This window comes from Takifugu flavidus, chromosome 1 (genome assembly GCF_003711565.1).
Source record: "Takifugu flavidus isolate HTHZ2018 chromosome 1, ASM371156v2, whole genome shotgun sequence".
Classification (NCBI taxonomy): domain Eukaryota; kingdom Metazoa; phylum Chordata; class Actinopteri; order Tetraodontiformes; family Tetraodontidae; genus Takifugu; species Takifugu flavidus.
Window position 1 is genome coordinate 26,947,327 of NC_079520.1, and position 17,476 is coordinate 26,964,802.

Genomic DNA, 17,476 nt, shown 5'->3' on the forward strand with positions numbered 1-17,476 from the left:
CCAGAAGCTACAAAAGACAAAGGTCATCATTGCTGTGGGGCTGCAGCGTGGGACGCATGCACAGGACGCCGCCACGGGAAACGAGGCGCCTCTGTTAAGGGAGGGTGGGGGGGTGGGGGGGTGCATGCTGATGGGGGACGGAGCATCTACCTTGTGGTGCTGCTCTACAATGAAAGAGCGTTCCTTCGAGAGCATCTGCAGCAGCGGGGGGAGGAGACACAGCTGTTATTTCATGCTGCCTTCCAGCGCACGTGAGGAGCCACATCCACCCTCACACACCCTCACCTGCCCTCACCTGCCCTCACACACCCTCACACACCTTCATCCACCCTCACACACCTTCATCCGCCCTCACACACCTTCATCCACCCTCACACACCTTCTTCCACCCCTCACACACCTTCATCCGCCCCTCACACACCCTCACCTGCCCTCACACACCTCATCCACCCTCAGACACCCTCACACACTTCATCCGCCCCTCACACACCCTCACCTGCCCTCACACACCTTCATCCACCCTCAGACACCCTCACACACCTTCATCCGCCCTCACACACCTTCATCCGCCCTCACACACCCTCACCTGCCCACACCTTCATCCACCCTCACACACCTTCATCCGCCCTCACACACCCTCACTGCCCTCACACCTTCATCCACCCTCACACACCTTCATCCGCCCTCACACACCTTCATCCGCCCCCCACACACCCTCACCTGCTCTCACACACCTTCATCCGCCCTCACACACCTTCATCTGCCCCTCACACACCTTCATCCGCCCTCACACACCCTCACACACCTTCATCCGCCCTCACACACCCTCACCTGCCCTCACACACCTTCATCCACCCTCAGACACCCTTACACACCCTCATCCACCCTCACACGCCCTCACACGCCCTCACAACACCCTCATCCACCCTCACACACCCTCATCCACCCTCACACGCCCTCACACCTTCATCCACCATCAGACACCCTCACACACCTTCATCCGCCCTCACACACCTTCATCCGCCCTCACACACCTCACCTGCCCACACCTTCATCCACCCTCACACACCTTCATCCGCCCTCACACACCCTCACTGCCCTCACACACCTTCATCCACCCTCACACACCTTCATCCGCCCTCACACACCTTCATCCGCCCCCACACACCCTCACCTGCTCTCACACACCTTCATCCGCCCTCACACACCTTCATCTGCCCCTCACACACCTTCATCCGCCCTCACACACCCTCACACACCTTCATCCGCCCTCACCACACCTCACCTGCCCTCACACACCTTCATCCACCCTCAGACACCCTTACACACCCTCATCCACCCTCACACGCCCTCACACACCCTCACACACCCTCATCCACCCTCACACACCCTCATCCACCCTCACACGCCCTCACACCTTCATCCACCCTCACACACCCTCACCTGCCCTCACACACCCTCACACACCCTCACACACCCAGTTTCCACCTCCTTAAAGAGGCCATCCCGGTAATCCTCCTTCGATAGCAGAAGTGGCTGCTAAGATCATTTCCCCTTTCAGTAGAATGTAACAGGATGGGCCGTTTCCATGCCAACGTGCTAACGCTGGTGTGTGTGTGTGTGTGTGTGTGTGTGTGTTCGTGGGGGGGGGTTGGTCTGTACGTACCGTGTCTTTGCTGGGCGCCAGGATCTCCTCGATCATCATGCTGTCCCGGGTGAAGGAGCTCCGGTTCAGCGTGTTGGACCTATCAGAACTGAAGGAACGCAGGCTTGGTGCGGTTGAAGTCAGGGAACAGCAAGACAACAGTCACAAATGATGTTGGGGGGGGGGGGGGGGGGGGGGGGGAGGGGCAGGAAAAAATAAAGAAAAACAGAAAAACAAAACAAAAACACACATTAAATGCATGCAGCTTCCAGGAACCTGACAGAAGGTCAACAACAATCACAGTTCTGGTCACCAGCCGCCATCCAGTCTCTGGTGCTTTGACCCCCCCCTCTATTTTTTAAGCTCCGCCCATCCGCGACGACACTCGCAGAGTCCCGGCGGTCCAACCGGTCTCCACCTCAACACCCCCCATGGAAACAGCTGATAATGAAGCAGATATTGCCCTGTTCTAATGCCCCCCCCCTCCCCCCATGAGGTAAATAATGACAACGATGACCTGATTGTGCATTTCCTGTCTGAAATGCACGTCAGCGTGCGGCGAGGAAGCTCCGCACCAAACTGATGCTGCCTGTGGGGGGGTGGGGGGAAGGGGGGGGGGGGGGGTCATCAGTTCAGGCTCCTGGAAGCTTGATGAATGAAAACAAGCTCCGTCGTTGTTGCCCCCCCACACACACAAGAAATGAAAAAGCAAACACAACCTCGCCACAGCGTTGATATTTCACACAGGGGGTCACATGACTGTGCTGCCGGGGGGGTCGGGGGGGGGGGGGGGGGCTCGCCATGCCTTCCATCTTACCTGACTTTGGGACTAACGTTAAGAAGGGACATGAGGAGAGAACGAGAGAGCGTTAAGAGAGGAGAGGACAGAGGTGGAGGTCGTTCATGCTGCCGGGTCGATGCCTTGCTCGAGGGCACTGAGGCCGCGCCTGAAACGCAGCACCGGGGGATCGAACGCGCTGCTCATTTCCTGTGACGCCGCCCCAGTGACGCCTGACAAGGTCACTGCTAATGTGCTAAAGTCTAGATTCAAACAAAGATGTAGATGACGTAGATTTGTCCTGAACCGCGCTGGCTAAAGTTGCTGCGTGATGTCATGCTAACGCTTGGATGCGATTAAAGACGCTGTCGCCGGGATGGTCGCCACATGCGGGCGATAAAAAGAACCGCAACTCCCATAAAGCCCGTTACTTCCTGCCGCCAACGCCGCCCCGCTCTTGTTCTCTGGTGAAACAGCCGTTTAAGTCAAAGTCTTCTTCCTCCCTTAAACAAGCTAACGGCTGCGTTGCCCAACAAGCCTGTGACTGATTAGCGATGGTCTCACCTCTGCGACCGGGCGCCGACGCTGAAGCCCACGTAGCCTTCCTGGGGTAGCGAGTCGTCCCCCAGCTCCCGCAGGTCCTGGGGGGCCAAATACTTGTCCGTGTCTCCGGTCATTGCATCGTCACCTAGAGGACGGACGCAACCACAGACAAAAGAGGGTTATCGAAGAGGCCAGTGTGCGTGTTTTCATTAGCCAAGCGCCACAAGTTTAGCCCAACAAAGTGGCTCTTTTAGAGAGGCCGATCAATGCGGCCTCTGCCCGGGGGCCGGATTCCAGTTCAGCTCCCATCCGAGGGACGCAGCAAACCACAGTCTCCTGGTCATTAAAGGGTTTTTGTCTCAGGTCCCACGTGACAAAATAAACGTGAAGAGTGAAGCTTAGTCAGAAACCAGCGGTTAGAGTGTTTCACTAGCTCGTTTCTTTCCCCCAAATCAGCTACAAGATCCACAAAACTTCACAGCAAAGCGTCAGAGCGGCTCTGGAAACATACGTTAGTGTTAGCAGGAAGACAGCTAGCATGCTAGTCTGCTGATGAAGCGGCGACCGCCGGGCTGAAAGAGAGGCGGGAGGAGGGAACAAGTGCGTGCAGGCCGAGAACCCCAGAGAATCAAAAGGGAGGCGTTCCAGCCACCACAAAGCACTGGCGGACCCCCCACCCCCACGACCCACCCTCCTGTCCCCTCCATCCCCTGCTGCTCCCTCACCCTTCCCCCTAAACTTTCTCCCCCTCGCACTTTGGAGACCCCACGTCTGGTGACATTCCAGCACCCGGACGACGGCGTCCCAGAGCCGGCACAGGAACTCACCTCCGGCTCTGGAGCTCCTCATCAGGTCCGGTTCCTCCGGATTTCACCCCGAACTAAACTTTCCAGCCGCTCTCTCTCCCTCTTCTGTGTAGTCTCTCTGTCACACCCGGCGCTCGCACAAAACAGATCAGCTTTCTCCCGCCTCCCCCCCCCCACCCTGCTACAGGATTATCCTGTGTGTGTGTGTGTGTGTGTGTGTGTGTGTGTGTGTGAGAGAGAGAGAGAGTTCCAGGACACCTTTAGAGCACAGCAGGACAGAAATAGCGAGCGGCCGTGCGTGTGCACAGCCTGAAATGGGGTGTTTTTGATTTGTGGGTTGCGCGCAGGTTTGTTGTTGGCCTGACGACGTGCACGCGCACGTGCACTCGCGACAACCTGCGAAGAGAAGTGTTTCTGTGGCTTTTTTTCCCCCCAGGTTTGATCTGGAAATCTGGAAAATCTCTTCGGACCGTTAACAAGTGTGGCTGCTCTATGAAGGGCCAGATTTAGACTGGCCGGTGTGTGTGTGTGTGAGTGTGTGTGGGTGGGTGTGTGAGTGTTATTGGAGATGTTCAACACTGCTGTTACTCAACTGTGTGTGTGTGTGCTAATCTATTTATAGATGAGGCAACAAAAAGGACAGCGAGGCCATATTGAATGTGCACAGCTGAAGCTGAGCGTGAGGACTAGCGTACAGCGCTAACACACATCAGGCGGGTTACTGGCGTTAGATCCACTCGGAACACCTGTTCTGACACTTACAGGTGTAGCTGATGCAGATGTTTTCAACATCCAACTCTGTATAAACGAAGGAAAAAAAAAAAAAAAAACACGTCTTCAAACCAGTTTTGGGCCTCACTTCCCGCACATTGGAACGGAGGCTAACGGCTACAGACGGATCACGGACGTCACGGATACAGACAGCACCTCCACACGGCCGGTCCAGGCTCGACAGGAAGCCGACGTCTAACAGAAGACGACCGCGTGAACGTCGCTCCGTGTTTTGGCCCGTTGTCAGACTAAATGAGGCTATAGCGCCACCTAGTGCAGCGCGGTGGAACCAACTGGCTAAATGGTTAGAATTTCATTTCATGGGCTCCAAAGGAAAGAAAAGGAGATGAACAAAAGTAGTTTTAACTTGAGTTCAGCTCTTTCAGAGCACCACCATGACACACACACACACACACACACACACACACACACACACACACACACACAGGGGGGCTGGCATCATGTTTGCTTTGGGCCACAAGTGTGAAGCTACAATAGAAGCGTCTCTGACGAGCCTCCGCTGACAAAGACTCGAGTGTGTGTGAAAAGACCGTCACACACTCCACAAATGCCATAGGCAGACGGTTGGCATGGCAACCAGGCCAAAAGACATATTTCCCTGTGCCGACGGGGAGATAAATGGTCCTCTGTAATCGTTTCGGGGACGTTGGCTTTACAGACGTGAAGGAGAAGGTTAGAGAATTAAAACGGAGCGAAATAAACCGGAAAAATCACACGGAAACTGGTGGCGATCCCCGAAGAGTTCAACCACAGGAGGTTAAATAACCAAACTGAGGAGGTGGAATAAAGTTTGTGGCTTCTGAACCGCGACAGAAACCCGACCCTGGAGGAGCCGCGACCCCCCCCCCGCGACCCAAAAGCTGTAAAATGGAGCCTGACCTTCGTCGTCCGACATGTCCAGCACCTCGTTCATCGTCTCCGGAACGTTCATCTTGTGCTTCTCCATCACCGTCTGTGGAGCACAAACGTGCACGTTGGCGTGTGAACTCCACTCCCGCCCCCTTCCCTCCCCCCCACAGACATACCTGAGTGGTCAGCGTTTCCTCGGAGACCACTTTGAGGGTGTCGACCACGGAGATGTAGCCGAGCCTCCTGGCGATGGACAGAGCGCTGTTCCCGTTCTGGAAAACAGGGAAAACCCGGGCGGTTTGTGGGAATTCCACTCTGGGAGCAGGGGAGGGGGGTGTGTGAGCGGACTCACGTTGGTGAGCTCGTTGGCCGGCGCTCCGTGGTGCAGCAGCAGGTTGATGATGTGTGTGTGGCCCTGCTGGGCGGCCTGATGGAGGGGGGTGTAACCGTTCTGGGGGGGGAGAGACCGGTTGGATTCAGGCGTCCTTGTCCTGAAGTCGCTAAAGCGCACGTTGGCGTCCTACCTTTGTCCTCGCGTTGACCTTTGCTTGATTCTTCAGCAGGAAATTAACCATTTTCACGTTGCCATAGTGACAGGCCACGTGCAGGGGAGTGTATCCCAGCTGGGGAGTAAAGAGACGCCGGTTAACAGGAAGGTTTTTAAGGCGCGGCGAGGGAGGACACGAGTGGTTTTACCTTGGTCTCGGGGTCCAGCGTCGCTCCGTGGTTGACCAAGATCTCAGCGACGTTCACTTTATCCTCCTGGGCAGCCAGGTGGAGCGGAGTCAGCCCCGACTGGGGAGGGAGACGGACACCGAACGCTCAAAAAGCTGCGTTTCCGCACTGACACGAACGCACCACAAATCCCCCCCGCCCTCCCTCCCTCCCGTTACCCACAATCCTCGCACCTTATTGCCCACGTTGACGGGAGCGTCTCGCGCCAGGAGCAGGGTCACCACGTCCACGTTGCCTTCCTGCGCCGCCAGGTGCAGCGGCGTGATTCCCTGGCGCGTGACGGTGTCGGTGGGGGCGCCGTACTCCAGCAGCGTGGTGGTTATCTCCATCTGGTTCTTCTTGGCGGCGATGTGGAGCGGCGTGTAGCCGTTCTGGGGGGAGGAGGAGCGATTACGGCGGCGCCGCTCGAGGTCGGAGGTGCGTTTGGGCGTTTTGGGCGTTTCCACAGACTGTTACCTTTGCGGCCGCGTGCGGCGACGCCCCCTGGTTGAGCAAGAGCAGCGCCACCTTCTGGTTATCGTAGTGCGCCGCTACATGCAGTGGAGTTAGTCCACTCTGAACACACACACACACACACACACACACACACACAACCAGTCAGAGGTGGCGTTCATCCTGGCGGTGAGCCGCGAGGTGGCGCCGCTAACACACACGTATGCGACAGTGAAGGGTGGCGGTGTGAGTTTACTGCCTCCTCTTCCTCGCGCGCCTGCTTTACCTTCCCGGCGGCGTCGGGGGAGGCGTCCTTCTGCAGCAGCAGGTTGGCCACCTCCATGTTCCCGTACTTGGCGGCCACGTGCAGGGGGGTGAAACCCTTCTGCGGAGACAGGAAGAGCGTAAATCAGGACGCGGCGCCGTTGATGCATCGCAGCTGTTTGCTGGGTTGTGTCACGACAGCGTGAGACGCTCGTTATCCCCCCCCCCCCCCCCCCCCCCCACGTTCAGGACGTGTGGAACATCGGATTCTCTGGCGATGAGGCAACTTTGACGCAACGAGCCGAGCTCACAACAGATATAAACAGAGAAAGAACGCGGCCAGAACCCACCAAAGAGTCCAGGTCCTGGCCCGTGGATGGAGAAGAGGCCCCGCCCCCGCACGACTAAAACAACCATATCTATATATTCCTGTCATGAGATTTAATTATCACACTCTTCTCTCGTTTCCCTTAGAAACGGATTTTAAACGGATCGACCTGGAATCACGAGTGTATAAAAAGAGTGAGTAAAGGAGGGACGGTCGCCGTCTGGGAACAGAGGAGCCGTTATCCCCAACCTTCCGTAAGAGTAACCGCGGCCCGATTAAAGGCCGTCCTCCCTCCGCCTGACTGCTGCTCTCTGGCATTAAACCCCCCCAAACGCCTTCAAACCAACACATCAAAGCGAGGTCACATGATCTCCCGTTCTCTCCACTGTCTCCCAGGTTCTAAAGGGATTTTAGGAGGCTCGTGTCTGCTGGGTGGCGTCGGAGCTCTGGGGTCCTCAGGTGTACCTTGGTGATGATGCTCAGGTTGGCGCCGTTGTCCAGGAGCGTCGCCGCCACGTCTCGGTGTCCCTCCCTGGCTGCCAGGTGTAGCGGCGTGTAGCCAGAGCTGGTGGTGGCGTCGGGACACGCTCCGTTGGCCAGCAGCTGTTGGACGATGTCCTGTTTGCCCAGACGGCTGGAGATGTGCAGCGGGGTCTGGTCGTCCTGGCGACGCCAAATCAAACACGCGGTTTTAGGAAAGAGGCTGAGCACAACGAGAACAATGGCTTCCTTTGATCTTTGGGCTTTAGCTTGGTTGGTTTTAGCATCGACAGACGAAAACACGCAGTCAAAGTGGAAACAGGAGAAATAGTTTGGACCTGGCGTCACTCGGTAATTAAACGTGTGCAGAGACAGAACCACACACTCATTACGGTGTCTAACACACACACACACACACACACACACACACACACACACAGAGCGCGTTCAGCGTGGGATCTATTATTTTGTCACGTGGGGACTACCTTGGCCCTGGCGTCCACCCGAGCGCCGTTCTGGATCAGATAGCGGACCACGTTTGACTGTCCCGCCCTCGCCGCCATGTGGAGCGCCGTCTCTCCTCTCTGGAACACACGGGAAAGACGGGTTGGTCGTTATTCCCAAGTTTGGATTCTGCACTCGTGCAAAGACCGACTGTGAAAGTTTCTACTGAGAGAGAGAGAGAGAGAGAGAGAGAGGGAGAGACCCCTGCTCTACACACCCAGCTCACTATAATGACATGCCGTAATGCTCCGTTTCTATGGAAACCTGGCCACAGACGCGGCGTGGGTTACCAAATCCTCTGGGTTAATGTACAGTACAGCCTCTCCCCTCTCATTTCTTTCTCTTCTCCTCTCCACTCCTTCGTTTCTCCTCCTCTCTTCCCTCGGGGACGACAGCATTAACGCTCGCTCACGCCGGTTCCGCTCAGTTTGGAAGCGGCCAAACCCCCCCCTTTAATTTAAATTCCCGAATTTGCCTTTGATCTGGATCCTTTCGTCTCCCACTGCTGCGGGTTTCTCCCCCGGCTGATTCAGACAAACGCTAGCGGACATGGTCCCGGGTCCAGGCGAGAGCTGGACGGGGACACGGACACTCACCACATTACTGGTGTTCGGCGACGCGCCGTGACTGATGAGCTGGTGCACGATGTTGTCGTGTCCCATGAAGGCGGCGACGTGAATCGGGGTGAGGCCGGACTGAGAGGTGAGGAGAGAGTGGTTGAAAGGAGACATTAGCCTGGTTAGCTTTAGCGGCGCGCCTCCTCCGTCACACACGAGAAAGAAAAGTCGTCCAACAAGACAATATTCAACCGTACACACACACACACACACACACACACACACAACACACACACACACACACACACACACACACACACACACACACACACACCTCTGTGACGGCTTGTATGGACGCTCCATGCTTCAGCAGCAGCTCCATCACCTTGACCCTGTTCTTCTTGCAGGCGATGTGCAGAGGAGTGAAACCATTCTGCAAACACAGACGAATCGAACAAAAGGGGCTCAAAATGTGAAAAATACTCCCCAAACCCGCTCGTGTGCTGCTCAGGGGGAGTTTTTTGGGGGGTTTTTTCACCCTCAATGGAGGAAAAACCTGGAACACTGAATGGAAAATACGGTATAAACAAGAGAAACCTGCTTGTCTTTTCCAGCCCTCTTTTACTGCCTTTTTTTTTTCCTGTTCGGTGTTCAAACCAGACGAGCATGTGTGGAAACCATCGAGCCTGGAACACACACACACGCTCCCTCCTTCCTCTCCAACTCTGAGGTTTCGGGATTAGTCCGATGACTTCATTTTCCTCCCTGTCGTTTTTTTCCCCTCCGTCTTCTCTCTGTCTATAAAGTCCAGCTATTCTAACCACACCCAGACTTCTCTCATTACAGAACAGAGGACCGAGACTCTACTTTTATTCAGCTACTTCTTTTAAACTGTCATCATTTAAGAAAAGAACTCCAAAGAGACGAGGGGTAAGAATAAAAATGCTTCTGGAGGTGAAGGAAATCAAAGCACTCGCTGAGAGTTGCCTATTTTAAGGCTCAATATTGAATGTGTCTGAGGTCAATATAATAAAAAAAATTTAAAAAATGAGGATAAAGCCTGATAAGGTAACAGAGAAAGCGAAACGTTTTTGAAAACAGGTGATTTTAAATTCACCTGGATGAAAACGTATTTTCGTTCAATGGCGCCCTCGTGTGGTGACAAATAGAAGTACAAAAATAAACTCGGTTTTGTTGGGGGTTGTGTTTACAGCACATAAAAGGATAAAAATACTATTAATTATCATTATTATTGTTATGAGTAGCAGTAGTAGTAATAGTTTGGAAGGTTTTAGCTGCCACCTCACAATCTCCTCCCTCGTATTTTAATTCCTCACCAGTGCTTTCGCATTGGGATTCGCCTTCTTGTCCACGATGACCTTGGCCACCTTGTAGTGGCCGCAGTGGGCAGCCACGTGCAACGCCGTCAGGTAGTCATTGGTCACGTCGTCCACGGGCACGTCGTGGTGCAGCAGCAGCTGGACGCAGTTCAGATGGTCGCCTTGCGTGGCCATGTGGAGCGGGGACAGCCCGTTCTGGAGGGAGGAGAGGGAGAACCTGCGTTTTCATAAACTGTGGAGGGAGAAGGATCGGAAAACAGGGGTGAAGGTGGGAACGCTGCCTTGGTCTTGGACAGAATTGGAGCTCCTCTGTTTAGGAGCATATCCACCACTTGCTCGTGGCCGCTCCTCGCCCCACAGTGAAGAGGAGTCAAACCATCCTGTGGAAACAAGCAATGCAACGTTGGTTGTGTTGCAATATTCTTTTAATGGTGTGTGTGTGTGTGTGTGTGTGTGCGTGTGTGTGTGTGTGACCTTAGTCCTTGCGTCTATTTTGGCTCCTCTCTCCAGCAGCAGCCGCACCATGTTGCTGTTCCCACGTTTAGACGCTACGTGCAGCGGCGTGATGTCATTCTGAGGACAGAAAAAAGGCACAAGACACAGCAAACATGACTTTTTATAAACAAATGGCATAAATGAGACTGCACCAGTTTCCCGTGGTTAAAAAGTGAAGATAAATGTTCTGGTAAACAGCGCCCTCTAGCGGACGACACGACAACTGCACCACACCGCAGCAGCTTTTCGTATCTAATCATCAGTGTGACAACACACTTCTAAAAATGGCTCAATATCTCCTTGATGAGACAAAATACCAACACTTATCTCTTTAAAAAGCTCTAATTTTAATCTTCAGGTACAACCAAACCCACATTTGTCATTTCAACAAAGTAAAACAGCAATAAAAGGATTTTATCTGGGACTATTTACAGCTGGGGATGAGTATTTCCTGTCAGCGTGACTGATAACGCACAGGACCGCCGTCCTTCGCAGTCTCTTCCTTCGATCGTCCCTTTGTCCTCTTCCAGGGATTAAACACGATATTATTGGTTGACAAACACGCCGTTGGCAGCCGATGGCTGACCTGTGCGAGGAGCGCAGCATTCCTGAGCTAAAGTTACTCACTCTGGCCTTGAAGTCCACAGAAGCCCCCCTGTTGAGCAGCAGCGTGGCTACGTTGATGTTCCCGTAGTGAGCGGCGATGTGCAGAGGCGTGAAACCGCTCTGACGGCGAGAGACGGAGAAAAGAATGGTTCAGGAGAGAGACCTGGACGGCTGCTGGGCCGCAGGGAGGCGGGAGGCAAACATGCGCAGGAATGGAGCTTTGCTTTGATGGTGAAGCAGGTCGAGCTTCTGTTTAAACATGCACACGTTTCATTCGTTCTCTTCCGCCCTCCCTCCAGAAACAAGAGGTGAACATGCAGGTGAAGCACAGACTAAGAGCTGGTTCTGCTGGTCGACTCCGGCTGGGTTTGATGGTTCCAGTGCTGGAATGGATTCAGTGTGTTTTAATGATTTAAATGATGTGTTTGAATCCAAAAAGCAACAACATAAAACACAAGCTGAGAGAAGTGAGGTGCTGTTAGTCCAGATGCACCAAACCCCCCCCACACTGATGTCTGATCCTGGATCAGTGAGCTGAGGAAAGGTGAGCCAGTTTTTCTCCTTTACCGTTTGGCTTTGACAAGTTTTGTTTTGTTTTATTAACTTCTAAACTACTAAATGTGTTTAGTTGTAAGGTGCTTTTATCCTAGCAAAACATCTGGATTGGTGCATCATTAGCCGTCATTCAGGCCAGCATTAGCATTCATGCTAGCTGACAGAACGCTTGGGAATGGTGATGAGTGGACTATGAGAAGGAGGAGAAGAGAAGGAGAGGAAGAGGAGGAGAGGAGAGGAGAGGAGAGAGAGGAGAGGAGAGGAGAGGAGAGGAGAGGGAGGAGAGGAGAGAGGAGAGGAGAGGAGAGAGAGAAGAGGAGGGGAGGAGAGGGGAGAGAGGAGAGGAGAGGAGAGGAGAGGAGAGGAGAGGAGGAGGAGAGGAAGAGGAGAGGAGAGGAGAGGAGAGAGGAGAGGAAGGAGAGGAGAGGAGGAGAGGAGAGGAAGAGGAGAGGAGAGGAGAGGAGAGAGGAAGGAGAGGAGGAAGAGAGGAGAGAGAGAGGAGAGGAGAGGAGAGGAAGGAGAGGAGGAAGGAGAGGAAGAGAAGAGGAGAGGAGAGAGGAGGAGAGGAGAGGAAGAGGAGGAGGAGGAGGAGAGAGAGGAGGAGAGGAAGAGAGGAGAGGAGAGGAGAGGAGGAGAGGAGAGAGGAGAAGAGGAGAGGAGAGGAGAGGAGAGGAAGGGGAGAAGAGAGGGGAAGAGGAGAGGAAGGAGAGGAGGAAGGAGGAGAGGAGGAGAGAGGAGGAGGAGAGGAGAGGAGAGGAGAGGAGAGGAGAGAGGAGAGGAGGAAGGAGAGGAGAGGAGAAAGGAGAGGAGAGGAGAGGAGGAGAGGAGAGAGAGGAGAGAGGAGAGAGAGAGAGGAGAGGAGAGGAGAGAGAGAGGAGAGGAGAGGAGGAGAGGAGAGAGGAGAGGAGAGGAGAGGAGAGGAGAGGAGGAGGAGAGGAGAGAGGAGGAGGAGGAAGGAGAGGAGAGGAAGAGGAGAGGAGAGGAGAAAGGAGAGGAGGAGAGGAGATTAGAGGAGAGGAGAGGAGAAAGGAGAGGAGATTAGAGGAGAGGAGAAAGGAGAGGAGGGAGGAGAGGAGAGGAGAAGAGAAGGAGAGGAGATAAGAGGAGATTAGAGGAGAGGAGGAGGAGGAGGAGAGGAGAGGAGAGGAGAGGAGAGGAGGAGGAGAGGAGAGAGGAGAGGAGAGGAGAGGAGAGGAGGAGAGGAGAGGAGGAGCAGATGTACCTCTGTTGTTCTATTCACCATCATCTAAAAGGGAAAAGGGTAAACAGGGGAAGGGGAGGAAGAGGAACAGACAGAGGGAGGAAGAGGAGGAGGAGAAAATGGGGTGGTTAGTGCACCACAACAACACCAACAACAACACCACCAACACCAACAACAACACCAACACCAACACCAACACCAGCAGCAGCAGCCCTGTAGGAGCATTAAGACGAGGAAATGGAAAGAAGCAAAAGACAGGAAACAACGGAGTGGACGATGGACCCGTCCTGTCTCATGTCCTCATCCCTCACATTTAGCCCCTCCCACAGGAGACGCTGTGGTTCAGAAGGAAAGACCAGATCAGGACTTGGACACGGAGACGCAGACGTCCACCATCGTCCAAACGGGCCGTTCGCAGCTCGTCGGCTGCTTCAAATTTGGGTTAAAACGGCGCCGACGTTGGTTTTGCCGACTCACGTGCAGCTCATGCGGGGGGGGGGGGGGCAGCAGGCGTAAAGCGGGATAGATTCAAATCAAACAGGGTCAGGATCCGAGGGAGGGGAGTTCTGGTTCCGGTACCTTGGACTCCACGTTAGCGTTGTGGTCGCTCTGCAGCAGCAGCGCCGCGGCCTTGGTGTCGTCCTTGCGCGCGGCGATGTGCAGGGCGGGGAGGCGGACCTTCCCCTTGGTGTCGTTCTCCAGCAGGAGGGAGACCACCTGCTCGTGGCCCTGCTGCAGCGCCACCGCCAGAGGGGTGAACCCGTCCTGGGGGGGGGGAAGCACAAACGGGTCAGCCACAAACCCGTCGGTCCTCGTGGTGCGTTCAGGTTCCCTTACCTCGGTGGCGATGCTCTGACTGGAGCCGTTGTCCAGCAGGAACTGGACCACCTCCAGGTGGTTCTCCTGCGCCGCCATGTAGAGCGGCGTGAATCCATTCTGGGGGGGGGGGTAATAACGCACGTTCAGGACAGAAACAGCGCCGATGCTCGGCAACATTACTGGATTTGCTCCGTCATGGTGGCTCTGTCGTTGGGAGGGAAGCCTGAATTTTCCTGACGTCCGCAAGGACACTCGAACGCATCAGCGGCAGTTTCAGGAAGTACTTCCTGTCACCTCCGTAGACACCTCGCACTGCGCAACTCTGAAGATAAGAGCTCTGCACAGGGCTCTGGGCGTCGCCATAGCAACACCAGGGTCCAAAAACCACTTCAGCAGCCCTCCTCTTGGTAAACAGAGCCAAGGACACAAAACTGCGTAAAATCCCTCATTCTGGCAGATAAAAATCATCTCAAACTAGATGTCAGATTTAACGAAGCACCTCTGTGTCACCACTAAAGGAAAATTACAAATATTACGATTTCCAAATGTTATTTAGTGCACGTGATAAAGCAAAGCTTTAACATTGCTCTGGTAGCTTTGGTGACCAGGAGTGTGTGTGTGTGTGTGTGTGTCAGGAAGCACCACAGTGTTGCTGACGCAGCACACACACCAGCAGATGGGCCCTGTGTGCTCGTATTTATAGTAAAGATGTTTGATGTTTTGCTATGCTTGTGGGGGCACCTTTGCTTCATATTCACAGGGTCAAGAGGAAGAGTGTGTGTTAAAGTGAGCAAATGCAATCCAAATGATGACAACGCGCGTGCGTTCTTACCTGAGACTGTGCGTTTACGTTGGCGTGGTGGGTGACGAGCTTCTTGACCACGTCCGTCTGTCCGGCGAGCGACGCTATGTGGAGGGCTGTGTTCCCTTTCTGCTCTCCAGAGGAGAAAGGAAGACAGAGTTAGAGCTTTTTAAGTTAAAAACTGTAATGAAATGAATCCGAAGTGAGCAACACACACACACACACACACACACACACACACACACACACACACACACACACACACACCTTGGTGGCGGCGTCCACGTTGGCGCCCAGCTTGATGAGCTCCGCCACCACTTCCACATGACCCTCTTTGGAGGCCAGATGAAGCGCGTTCAGACCATTCTGAGGGGAAAAGGCAGCTGTAATCCCAGGAAGTGATGCAATCCCAGGAAGTGATGCAATCCCAGGAAGTGCTGCGGGCGGTTATCGCTTACCTGGTTGCAGATGTTGATGTCCACGCCGTTCTTCAGGTAGTCCAAGGTCTTCTCCAGGTTCCCGGCCCGGGCGGAACGCAGATAACAAGCGTTGACATCCGTCTGCAGGAGGGCGACGGACAGAAAAGACGAGGTTGAGTCGCCCGAGTCACTCCGCATTTGCACGACAGTCGTGCGAAAATGGATTTATTCTTAATTAAAGTGCAACAAAACAGCAGCAGCAGCAGCATCGGTTGGCCACGCCGAAATATTGGCTTTATCGCGGTGAAGCCGAGATCAGCGAGCTAAAGAATCTGTGTGTGTGTGTGTGTGTGTGTGTGTGTGTGTGCGTGTGTGTGTGTGTGTGTGTGTGTGTGTGTGTGTGTGTGTGTGTACGGGCTCTGGATTGTGCAGAGCGACAGTTGGAACAGGAGGAAGGACGGAGGCTCTCCAGCTCCGATTTCACACTGCAGCACTTAGCAGCCTGCCACACCCACATATTTGAACAGAAATACACACGTGCACGCACGCACACGTGCACGCACACACACACACACGCCGGGGAGAGACCTGCTCCCGTGACCCCTTATTAACACTATCATGTGTCCTGCCGAGCTTTAAATTTGTTACTGATTTACTAACTTCAACACACTCGCCGGTTGCTTGTTTATTTACCTTAATAATTTCGCTTCCACGCTGCTTTTCTCAATGCATTATGGGATATGTTGAGCCTAACACAGGCGTTATACCCCCCCCCACACACACACACAACATTTGGTCCCCACAGAATGAGCAACTCCCTGATTAGAGATCAAGAATACAAGCTGTGACATTAGCAAAAGAGCTAATGCTAACATCTGCTACAGGGTCAGTAATATTCCCATCGAGCACGCCACACAGAGCCATGCTAGCTTTAAGCCCCGCCCCTTTACATGCTGCTATGCTAGTGCTGCTATGCTAGTGTAGTGTGTTTTTAAATGATGATTTTAAAACTCCTGGATTTGAGGTTTATATTCAGCATCGAGGCGCTCGGTGTCGCCGATGAGTTTATTTTACGCACCATGGATTCATTCATCAATCCCGATGGTCAGAAACACGACAGGCGGGAGGGGAATAAAGTTAGCGTCGGCGCCGTGCGGCGTCAAAGAAAATACCGTCATGCTCGCTGTTGCGTAAACTCTGTTATTGCAAAGAGATTGTTGCCTAAAGCTGATGGATGAGCTCACTTCCCACTTTCTGAATGGGAGGGCTCACACACACACACACACACACACACACACACACACACACACACACACACCACACACACACACAGGCCAGTGTCAGCGTCCATGTGGGCCTCCCTGACACACCAGGCTGAACGTTTGTGGAGGATTTCTCCAGAAATACGTTACTTCCTCCCTCCTCCTGCCAGAACAGCGTCATTCCCTGATACAAAACACTCGATCCCATTAAAAGAGATCCAGAACGGTTGACCTGGAGCATCTGGAGCGCACTCAGATCAGCCATTCGCGAAGCTCAAACTCGGATGCTAACGGAGAGAAGGACGTGATTGTAATCAGGCTGGTGCATTTCCCACCAGTCGGATCCTCGATGCCAGCAGGCATAACTCAGGGAATTATCCAGTTTAAGGCAGAGTCACACTCTTCACCGCGGCTGGAACAGCCTCCACTCAGGGTGTTATAAACATGAATTAGGAGTTTATTACCAGGCTGTTCTTATCTTTAAGGTCTAATATTTCCATGTTTTCTAGTCCCAGAACTGGAGTCTGCAGACTGCTGTTGTCCTGCTTTAGATGGTGATTTGGAACAGGAGCGAGGCTTAAACTGGTCTCACACACACACACACACACACACACACACACACACACACACACACACACACACACGTAAACAAACCAACTGCTATCAGTGCGTTTCCCACTGCTAATGTAGCTGAACTGCAGCCTTTCCGGTTCTGGTTCTGGATCAGCTAAACCACAGCCTGCATGTGGTCACACAGCCGGCGTGCAGCGCACGACATGCATGTACTGTACACGTGCACGGCCACGGAGGACATTTGTCTCCAGGAATAGATGAAATGTGCAGAGCCGCTCTGCAGAGCTGGTCGGGAACGCCGACGTCACCCTTCCTGTGTGTCCTACAGCTCACAGGGTCACAGCAGACGCTTCCAAACAAACGCTAAATGTGTCGGAACCTACAGACGCTCACGCACGCACGCACGCGCGCACACACAACCCCGCCACACCGTCGCTCTGTTGATTACCCTCTGAGCGGGTCCGTGCGCCGCAGCACGGGACGCTACGGTGGCTAACGGAGACGCCTGAAAACGCTCCGAGATGTTTGGATCCCTGAAAATCCCTCTAAGATCAAAGGATTCCAGGTCTCCTCCGCACCGTCGAGTCTTTAAATCACAGCTCAAGCTGGAATCATCACTCACGTGGATCCAGTGGCTCCACACACACACACACACACACACACACACGCGCAGAGCTTCGCACCCCTGGCC

General features: G+C 54.0%; 1 protein-coding gene across 50 annotated transcripts in view; it reads right to left on the reverse strand.

Annotated features, from left to right (window-relative positions):
* LOC130534578 (ankyrin-3-like) overlaps positions 1-17,476 on the reverse strand; it is a 79,547-nt gene that overhangs the window by 22,484 nt on the left and 39,587 nt on the right. For 23 of the 50 annotated variants that reach the window (XM_057049058.1, XM_057049022.1, XM_057049031.1 and 20 more), the window contains exons 2-28: positions 14,990-15,091; positions 14,799-14,897; positions 14,562-14,663; positions 13,748-13,846; positions 13,490-13,675; positions 12,932-12,955; positions 11,176-11,274; positions 10,528-10,626; positions 10,335-10,433; positions 10,051-10,248; positions 9,048-9,146; positions 8,753-8,851; positions 8,138-8,236; positions 7,638-7,835; positions 6,867-6,965; positions 6,605-6,703; positions 6,322-6,519; positions 6,110-6,208; positions 5,938-6,036; positions 5,766-5,864; positions 5,590-5,685; positions 5,444-5,516; positions 4,535-4,570; positions 2,988-3,111; positions 1,667-1,769; positions 151-195; positions 1-7 (exon numbers count right to left, since the gene is read on the reverse strand). The exon at positions 1-7 is cut by the window's left edge and continues 97 nt beyond it. In XM_057049058.1, coding sequence (XP_056905038.1) covers positions 1-7; positions 151-195; positions 1,667-1,769; positions 2,988-3,111; positions 4,535-4,570; positions 5,444-5,516; positions 5,590-5,685; positions 5,766-5,864; positions 5,938-6,036; positions 6,110-6,208; positions 6,322-6,519; positions 6,605-6,703; positions 6,867-6,965; positions 7,638-7,835; positions 8,138-8,236; positions 8,753-8,851; positions 9,048-9,146; positions 10,051-10,248; positions 10,335-10,433; positions 10,528-10,626; positions 11,176-11,274; positions 12,932-12,955; positions 13,490-13,675; positions 13,748-13,846; positions 14,562-14,663; positions 14,799-14,897; positions 14,990-15,091 — 2,779 coding nt within the window. Of the gene's footprint in view, positions 8-150; positions 196-1,666; positions 1,770-2,462; positions 2,475-2,987; positions 3,112-4,534; positions 4,571-5,443; positions 5,517-5,589; positions 5,686-5,765; positions 5,865-5,937; positions 6,037-6,109; positions 6,209-6,321; positions 6,520-6,604; positions 6,704-6,866; positions 6,966-7,637; positions 7,836-8,137; positions 8,237-8,752; positions 8,852-9,047; positions 9,147-10,050; positions 10,249-10,334; positions 10,434-10,527; positions 10,627-11,175; positions 11,275-12,931; positions 12,956-13,489; positions 13,676-13,747; positions 13,847-14,561; positions 14,664-14,798; positions 14,898-14,989; positions 15,092-17,476 lie in introns of all 50 variants that reach the window. The other 27 variants (XM_057048962.1, XM_057049116.1, XM_057049241.1 and 24 more) reach the window with 19 other exon arrangements.